Here is a 9,873-nt window from a genome sequence, read left to right as displayed (position 1 = left end):
TCATTTCCTCCTCACAGCAGTTAAATGTTAAGTGCAGCCAGAACTCTAGGATAAGACCTATGAAAGAGTCCTGCAGCAGCAGTTCTGAGGGGTAGACGATCACAGGCAGAGAAGCCATCACCTACAGACACTTGACCATGATCTACTATATTATAGCCTTTGCTGGAGGCTGGACAGAATGTCAGCATGAAGAGTATATAAAAATATATGGGTACAGGTTGAGTAGTATACGTGCACATATGATAACGCCCAAAGTTAAAACTTTCAACAATCTTTGAAATGTATGTAAAATGATAAAATATCTGACACAGACTTGAATAATCAATAAACTATCTTTATTGTACTTTTCCTTAAACTCATTTAATTGCTTTTATTTTTGAATACAGGTATCTTATGTCACTATTTTCCCATTTCCTGGCAAATAGGATTGAATAAATAATTATAAATATATATAAAAATGGCTTCACCTGAATAGTTTGAAAGTCTTTAAAACACTGAAGTAGAATTTATCTGTATCACTCATTTTTCCAGTATTTTAATACCTATTACATGAAGTCATTATTCAAAGCACTGTGGTAAAGACGACAAAAAATCATTAACCTCAGTTTCCATTTTAGTTAAAGAATTTGAGTTACCAGCATTCCGATGGGGGTTAAAGCCAACAGGCAGTATTCTTAAGCAAAGTTTAACATTCAAATTTGTCCAGATAGCCTTGATATCCATGATTTCAAAGACCGCCTAACAAATCTTCATATTGTAGCTCAGGTTTGTCAATTACAGTTTTATAAATACCCTGGTAATTATATTTGATAGCAAATCAGACATGTATTAAAGGTTCATGGAGCAAATACCTCAAGATAGAAATTGAGAACACAGGTTACATATGCATACTACTAAAATAAGTACAATCAATTTATTTATAAATGAGAACAAATTAGCAATGAACAGTATCTCAGAGGTTGAAAAAGGTGACACTAAAAGTACTGAATAGTCTTTTATATTTCTTCCAATTCATTTTTAATTATAAAGATGTGAATTCACTTTAACAACCTAAAAATATTCATGTATTAAACTACATTAATACTCCCATAAACAATACAAAAAAGATGAGACAAACATGTGCATTTATAGAACTGCATATCAGTCACGCCAGATCCCTGTGTGGGGAATTCCCAGCACGACCTCATTCATCTGTAAGGGCACAGAGCAATTCTGGCTTGGATATACACATTCATCTACTCGTCCGGCATGGTCAGCCTCTACTCCTTGATGGTTTCCTTCTGCTATGAATGTGCATGTCCAGTTGTCTGCTTCTTAGAGCAGACATTTACCTACAAGAACATGTTATAATAATTAGTAACCAGTTTAATATGGAGCTGTATGAAAAATTTAATTTTTTTTATGTTCTAAAAACTTTTTCAGACATCTTAACAGTAAAGACAGTAAAATACATATTTTTCCAAATAATGATGTCTAAGTAATTACAAAATGTTGGACAATTTGTTTTCCTATAGAAAACAACCTTCCCATGGAAGCACTTTCAAAATGAAATCTCTGCAAAACAATTTAATATTTTAAGTTACCTTCCTCATCCACCAGCCATTGGAGGAGGACTAGGGCCACGAAGATGATTAATTCTGCCCATTCTTCTGGGGGGATTTCCTGGTGGCCTAATAAAAGAAAAAGTTAATTTCTACTGGCTAGTGGACATTAATTTAACTGATTGCTTTTAAACACTAACCATAGGCAACCAAAAGTTACTGAAAACTGTACAGTGACCAATGTATAATGCCCATGAGCAAAGCGAGTTCAACAATGATTGTGATGAATTGAACGAAAAAGCACCTTTGTAAATACCCCACTGAAACCCAGCCCAATGACGTTGCCTCATGGAAACATTAAGCACAATCCAGTGCTGCTTCATCTTCCGAGTTTTTCATTAACAGCTGGCAGTCAAGATTCTAAAGTGAAATCTATAGATTTAACGTCTGCCATCAGTTATGTTGTTTCCTAATTTAGATTTTTCAATAGCATATGCAATGTATATTTTAGTTCTACCAGATTAAATGATGATCAAATCTGAGGAATTTGACTTCTTTACAGTAATGCATTCATTTTGTGAAATAGAATTTACACCTTTAATTTCCATGGACTCTGTTTCTATTTCCGTATATGATAATATCTAATTAAAATATACAGAGGGAGTAAAAAATTTTTTTAAAGCTATACCCTCTTCCATCATCATATCTGGAATCAGATGTGTTTCCATAGCCTCTTTTCTTTTTTACATCTTGCTGAAGCAGAGTTTTGAAGCTGAAATTAGAGGTATAAACACAGAAATGTTACTTTCAGTATTACAAAATATATTTCCAAGGTTTCAACAATCAGTTTTGTGAAAAGATGTCTAAACCCACTTAGGGCCAAACCGATACATCTGGCCAAAGCCAGCTGGACACCATCACGCAGTTCAGGTGTCTAAAGAGAATGTGCTATGTTCTGTACCACAGACACCCTTCCATGCCCATATCTGCTAGTAATTCTCCTAGACAGAGTCTAGGGTGACTCTGAAATTAGAGTTACCTTAACTTTCTTCCTCCACTCTACATCAGCTCTCAGTTTTTATAGTTCTAATATCTGTTTTTGTAGCACTAGTCACACTTCTACCTGTTACCTTTGGGAAGAAAAGACAGGATAGTATGCCAGAGGCACAGAGCTTCTGGGAATCCATTTAAATGGAATTTCAATTTATTGTGGAGGGGCAAGGATTTAACTACGTTAAAAAAAGTATTTAAGGCCCTCCCTGGTGGCGCAGCGGGTTAAAGCACAGCACTGAGAATCTGAGGCCGCTTCCGCATGAGTTCGATTCCCGCCTGCCGCCTGCCCCGGAGGAGACCACATGGCGAGCCAGACCTCTCCTGGCCCGCCCGCTGCTTCCCTCAGCAGTGTACTTCGTAGATCTGCCTGTTCTGCTCCCCACTCTGTCTCTGGTGAAGCCTCTCACCGCCCCTGAGCCTCTGGCCTGTACCCCAGTTCTGTATGAATAAATAAATAAATCTTAAAAAAAAAAAAAAAATGATGTAAAAAACATACACTATTTGTGAGAGATTTTCAAGAAATTTTATATTGGGTAACTTAGGACCTCTTTTTTCCCTTGTTGAGTTTTTTTCTATGGAAATGTCTCTCATTTTACCCCTTCTAATTTATCTACATATAGACATTCAATTAATCTTTCTAAACCAAAGCCACAATCAAATTAAGTGTAAAGATTACAGTCTGCTAGTCAAACTTTTCTTCTATCTTGGCTATATTTCTTCTGCCTGGATTAACTTTCTTTGATGTCCACTTCCCACAGCACGTGAAAGATCAACAAAAAAACCACAAACATTCAACTAAGAATTGCTTGAAATTGTGGTGATACTCAGGTTTTGTTTCCTCTATGTTAATTTTAATTATTTTTTTTTTTAAAAAAAACCTTCCGACTTTGGAGATTTCTCATTAAGAGCTAATTCCTCTTGCTTACTTACTGTATAACATAAAAACTGCAATTCACACTAACACTAGAAATAGTTGAGAAAAGGAGGTGCTTTTGTTTAGCATTATAGTGGGCAGGTCTGGCTCTATAGTTGCTGGCTCTATAGTTGCAGGTTGAAGGCTAAGACATGGTCAAGCTTACTGACTCAACTAATATATTTATAATCATAAGATTCTGGTGGCAGTTTTATTACCACACAGACCTTCTTTTCCTTTCATTAAAAAAGGTAGATTATAGGGCCCTCCCTGGTGACACAGCGGGTTAAAGCACAGCATTAAGAAGCTAAAGCCACTTCAACATGAGTTCCATTCTAGCACCGGAGGTGACCCACATGGCGCCGCAGACATCTCCAGACCCACCAGCTGCTCCTCTCAACATTCTACTCTGTTGATCTGCCTGTTCTGCTCCCCACTCTGTCTCTTGTAAATCCTCTCAACACCCCATACCTCTGGCCTGTACCCCAGTTCTGTATGCATAAATAAATAAATCTTAAAAAAAAAAAGGTAGAATAGGCCCTCCCTGGTGGCGCAGCGGGTTAAAGCACAGCACTGAGAATCTGAAGCCACTTCCGCATGAGTTCGATTCCCGCCTGCCGCCTGCCCCGGAGGAGACCACATGGCGAGCCAGACCTCTCCTGGCCCGCCCGCTGCTTCCCTCAGCAGTGTACTTCGTAGATCTGCCTGTTCTGCTCCCCACTCTGTCTCTGGTGAAGCCTCTCACCGCCCCTGAGTCTCTGGCCTGTACCCCAGTTCTGTATGCACAAATAAATAAATAATTCTTTAAAAAAAAAAAAAAGGTAGAATAAAAACTGCTTCTCGAAAACTGAGCTTGTTTGTATATATAACAAAATATACCTGATACACCTCTGTCAACTGAATTACCAAGGCTATTTTAAAGGGCTATTATACTTACAATAAAACCACAAACTCAGCGATTCCCCAGAAGAAATCTGTTATCAAAGATAATCTCCATGGGGATTGATTCCGACTGTCCAACACTTGCCCTATAGAAAAGAATACAGAAGCTGCAGTTAGTGTACAAATTTCTGACACAAGATGCACTGATTTTAATCAGTCAGGCAACAATCACAAGCTGAGCATTCAACTTGTCTCGTGTTCCCAGAGATCAATACAAGGGGAAGTCTGCTAGGTGCAGACCATTCTGTGGAAAGGTTCAGAGAAATTAAAGCTCCATGACCTAAGGGTAACTCCTTTAATATGCTAAATGCTTTCCTATAGTTTATAATCTGGGTGGGTGATCCTTCAAGTATTTTTTCCCTTGGTAAAATATACACCAAAAATTACCATTTTTAAATATATAGTTCTATGGCATTAAGTGCATTCACACTGCTGTCATCCATCTCTAGCTGAAAGTTTGTAACCACTAACATTAACAATCATCTTCTCCTGCCCGCTATCCCTTAGCAACCACCACTTGACTTTCTGTCTTTCACTTTGACTGCTCTAGGAACTTCATATTTGGGATCACACAATGTTTATACTGTGGTGACAGGCTACTTCACACATTAGCATAATGTCCTCATCAAGGTCCACTTATGTTGTGCATATGTCGAAATTTCCTTTTTCTTCGGCTGATTAATGTTCATTCCATTGCATGTATACAGTACATGTTCTTAATCCATTCATCTGTTTACAGATATTTGGGTTCCTTCTACCTTTGGGCTACTGTGAAAGGGCTGCTATCAACATGAATGTATAATGTCTGTTTACTGAAGTATTCTGAGGAAACATACAGGATGGATGAACATAAAAAAGAATGCCCATACCACTTCCATTTTTGTGTTCAGAGTATTTACACTTGCAAAATCTCTTGCCTACAAAAGACTGCTTACATATGTTCTTACAAGTCTTTAGAATAATTTACTATGATAAAATTGCTATAAATCAAAGAATCTGAGGTCTATAAGTACTGAAGAGAATGAGGCTTGTTTATTAAAATAAACTGTTGAAATAAGTCAAAAGGAAAAAGAAAAATATCAGATTGTTTCACTTATAGGCAGAACATAGGCATCAAAAAAAATTAGTGGAAAAAAAAGACAACTATAAAAGACATTCTGCAGGGGATGGAAAGGGATAAGGGTAGGAACAGCACAGGGGACTGTGGTGATGGTGCATGGTGAATTGGTCATGGGAATTCTATAGCGGCTATACCTGAGAAATGAAAGCAAACATTAAAAAATGAACAATGGGCTCTCCCTGATGGCATCAGGTTAGGAGGCAGCACTGCAAGCTAGCAGCAGCCCTTTCAGTGCGACTTCGATCCCACCCCAGAGGTGATCCACATAGGAAAGCACACCTCTCCTGAACCACCTGCTGCTCCCACTGTTCGCCTGGGCAGTGTACTTCCAGTTGGCCTGTTCAGTTCCCTACTCTGTCTCTGGTGAATCCTCTCACCACCCCTGTGTCTCTGGCCTGTCCTCCAGTTCTGTATGCATGAATAAATAAATCTTAAAAAAAAAAATGATGTAAAAAACATACACATAAAAAATGACCACTGTTACTCTGCAATAGGATGCTGCTGATTCTAATTATAGACTCCAGCTTTATTTCATGCAAAAATCCATCACTTTCCAAACCACTTTATCCATGAAAAGTTGGTATTCTAGGGCCTCCCTGGTGGAGTAAGGGGATTAAGTCTCAGCACTATGAAGCTATCCACAGTCACTGCAGCATGAGTTCGATCCCTAGCCAGGGAGCTGACCCACATGGCACAGACCTCTCCTGCCTTGCCTGCTGCTCCCCTCAGCAGTGTGTATCAACAGATCTGTCCGTTCTGTTTCCCACTCTGTCTCAACTGTCCCCTCACCTGCCCCTCCACCCCCGCACCCCTGGCATGTACCCTAGCTCTGTATGCATAAATATTTTTTAAAAAGTTAATACTGTAGGATTACAGCCATACAAATCAAGAGGTCAGAATATTTAGTATGCAAAGAGCTATCTGTCAATTACCTCTCCAATGCTCACCACTTTCTGAAGAGTTTACCAAGCTCATCTCTGTTCCCTCAGCCAGGGTTTATTTTCCTTTCTTTGACCAGTTTACTCCTAGGTATCTACTTGGACCTGCGCTCCCACACAGCTACTGAGAACAAAGAATAACACTTAATAGACAGACTGCTAGTGCTAGGTTTGATTCTGCCTCCTACTAGCTCTGCCTCACTGGCTAATAGGGTAATTTCATTCTCTCAGAAAAAGTAGTCTGGGGCTAACCAGCATATAGAATTGTTGGGAAAAAAGTTTTCTGACAGTTTAAAGAGAAAACTTTGTCAACTTTTAAGTACTGATAAAATACACTCCTTCTATTCATAGCAGGAATATAACAGGACAGGCGAGAAAATAGTGATAATGATGAACAGCTATATACCAGAGACATTTTGTGGGGTGGAGTGAGGGATGGGATCAAAAACAGTGGGGGGAGGGAAATGCCCTGGACTATGGTGATGACATATGGGTGATTTGGTGATGAGAAACCCAAGGGGATTGCAACTGAGATGGAAAAATGCACAAAAATATGTAAAAATAAACTATTATAAAAATTTTTTAAAAAGAGTCCTTCTAAGAAAATAGACTTAACTGAAACCCTCCGTTTCCTTTGTGATTGTGAAGAACTTGACTGCATTTGTATCATTTTTTTTTTTTCATCTTGCTTTTTGCACTTACCCTCCTAGTTTCTGAGAGCAAAAATCTTCTTCCCAACATCCAGAGGAAAAAAAATTGCCTGAATGCAACAGGCATTTCTCCACATAAAAGTGAGATAAAATGCCCTAACATGACATTCATGTTATGTATGTCCATCAAATATGACCGTGTATGCACAATAAGACACACTACAAATACAAAACGTTATTCAATAACACAACAGAAGTTGCCAGGTTTAACCACAAAGGAAATGATACAGTCTGCAAATGGCTTAAGCTAAGGTCAAACTGAGTTTTTTCTTCCTGTTCATCAATTTACTAGTTTCAAAGATTTTTAAGTGAGAAACCAAGAGGATGACATACATACATACATATATAAATATCCAAGCAAGTGAAATAAAAGAAAAACCAAGAGGGCAGTGTGAGATTTTGGAGAGCAAAGGAAGGAAAAGTGCACTCTAACAAAAGAATTCTCATTGACTACCTTAGTCATCTCTGACTGCAAAAAGATGATTCAAACAGAACCAGTACCTAGTTACGGTGACCCAACACTTGTTAAAGATTGCACCAAGGCATCCATTTCATCTGATCACACAGGCGGCCAGCCAGGCAGCTCTGGCATCCTTCTAACCCACTTATATTGTCTTTCCAGTCTCTCTCACATTCTCTACTCCGGGTAGTGATGCTTCTTGTCTCTTCTCGAGATTGGGGATCCGAGGCGGTCGGAGTGGGGTGGGGGATTTACATGTACAAGAGCTACCCTGATGGAAAAAAGCCAATCCAAAGCTTGAATCTACTTCTTTCACACGCAAGGATGCCAATCTCAGTCTACCTCGATTCAAATCTTGTCTGAGCTACTAACAGCCTTTGCAAGCGACTTATTGTCTCTGCGCCTCGTCTCCACCCGTAAAAGAGCAAAGGGTAGATAAGCGAATACCGTAAACAGTGGCCCCGGCCAAGGCGCTTCGCCGCGGATGTAAACAGCATCATTCCTAGTTAAGGCAGACGCCCAGGAGCCAAGACAACTTTCCCTAGACCCACTATCTACGACGGCTTTGTCTGCACCAAGAGGATCTAGGCCAGAGCACTAAAACTCAGGGACGATCAGCTGACGCACAGCAACAGAGCGACTCGACCTCCCACTCCGCCCGTCCGCGAGGCGCAAAGTCCAGGAAAATCGCGACGGGTGCCTGGCCCAGTCAGCAAGGATGGAAGGAAAGCCGAGCTCGGCCTCCCAGCTCAGGGGGTCGCTCCCGTAGCCTGGCCAACTCACCATTCGAGATGTAAACCATTTTGCTTCTTTCCCCCGTCTCCTGAGAGACTGGGGATCTTGGCCCTTCTCGGCTTCTATATCTCCCTCCGTGCCCGGCCCTTTAACGTTACAAGCTACGACTGGGCAATAGGTGACGGAGAGGGAAGGTGGACAGACCCCATTGGTTGCAAGGAGAGACACGCCCCCGACGTGCGTTTTGCTTCGTCACACCGGCGACTTCCGGTAAAGCAGCGGCTGCGGGGCAGGTGACCGGATATGATGTGTGGGGTTGCTCGGGTAAGCGCCAGGTTTCCTGTCTCCTTTCCGATGTGAACTTGGCTCCCAAGTGCCACCTTGCATCGCCGGTGGAAGAGAAGTTGCGTTCTAGTAGTTTGATAGGCCGGGGATCGGGGAGGCAGGACTGCTACCCGTGCAGTGACCTGAAGACCTGGAGGAAGTTGCCCGGGGTTGCCCAGCAGTGTGGCTGTTTTAGGGTGTGGAGGGAAGTGCTTTCTGGTTGCGGAGGAGCTGTATTGTTACGCCTTTGGGAATCCGCGGATGGGCTGGCTCCGCGTGCGCTCATATTCTTACAAACTTGTGTTCTGCTCTTGGGTCACCGACGCCATGGAGTTTTTTAACTCTTCTGAGACAGCTGAACAGACTGTAGCGCGAGACATTTCTCTGCTTGTTTTTCTTAGCGATGGCTTCCACTTGCCAGCATTATGGAGGTGACAATGTTAATTGTTAATTCATGAAGTGTGATCGACGTAGTGTGTGCTAATGTATTTTCTTTATTCCGATCACTTGTTAACATTTTTTTTTTTAAGGATGGAGGTACTATTGGTGTACCGCTGGTTTATGATTCGTTGGTAAAGGATCATATCCCTGTAGATATATGGCTACTTTTTGTTCTTGAACATGACAGTTTCATTCGTGTCCCAAGGCCGGTGTACTTTGACTATATCTGCTGTTTTCCAATAGCTGCTTGCTTTTCCTTCCAGTTCTCAAGGGTTAATGTTTCCTCGAAAAATTTCCTAGTCACTTTATCTAGAAGGAAGTTTATTTTGCATGTAACAAAGTTGGCTAAGATTGCAAATATATTCCAGTATCTAGAATAAAGATTAATTTCAGTTGATTGTTTGGACACATTGTTCCTAAGCACTGCTTATACGATAGACATCCTTTCCTGAATTTGAAGTTTTTGCAAAAAAAATGTCAGGGGATCATCACTTTTCCCAAGGCTCTTTCTTAACCTAGACCTTGTCACCATTATCTTTGCTCTGTTCTGTTTTAGCTACCTTCAAGCTGAAATCTCAGCTTCCACCTTTTATTAGTTTTTTCACCTTGAGCAGTTACCACCTTGAGTAGCAAGTGACCTTATTTCCTTACCTGCAAACTTTTAAACACTACAGTATAGTGATTTCCTATTGCTTT

General features: G+C 40.6%; 1 protein-coding gene across 1 annotated transcript; it reads right to left on the bottom strand.

Annotated features, from left to right (window-relative positions):
* Positions 1–974: 974 nt before the first annotated feature.
* Positions 975–8,576, bottom strand: LOC101628364 (selenoprotein K). Its single transcript, XM_012735033.1, has 5 exons — positions 8,461–8,576; positions 4,445–4,535; positions 2,230–2,313; positions 1,584–1,670; positions 975–1,331 (listed from the first exon to the last, which is right to left on the bottom strand). The coding sequence occupies exons 1-4, from the start codon at positions 8,477–8,479 to the stop codon at positions 1,589–1,591; spliced, it is 276 nt and encodes a 91-aa protein (XP_012590487.1). The 5' UTR covers positions 8,480–8,576; the 3' UTR covers positions 975–1,331; positions 1,584–1,588.
* Between the last annotated feature and the right edge of the window lie 1,297 nt (positions 8,577–9,873).

The sequence above is a fragment of the Condylura cristata genome, unplaced genomic scaffold (genome assembly GCF_000260355.1).
Source record: "Condylura cristata isolate star-nosed mole 26May11 unplaced genomic scaffold, ConCri1.0 scaffold00004, whole genome shotgun sequence".
NCBI lineage: Eukaryota > Metazoa > Chordata > Mammalia > Eulipotyphla > Talpidae > Condylura > Condylura cristata.
The sequence above is the reverse complement of the archived record's forward strand: the minus strand, read 5'-3'. Positions and strand labels throughout refer to the sequence as shown.

Excerpts from the sequence above, each read along its gene's own strand:
- LOC101628364 (XM_012735033.1), bottom strand. Across the intron at positions 2,314-4,444 it reads GCTGAGTTTGTGGTTTTATT|CTTCAAAACTCTGCTTCAGC; the intron begins GTAAGTATAATA and ends CTCTAATTTCAG. Across the intron at positions 1,671-2,229 it reads AGATATGATGATGGAAGAGG|GCCACCAGGAAATCCCCCCA; the intron begins GTATAGCTTTAA and ends TTCTTTTATTAG.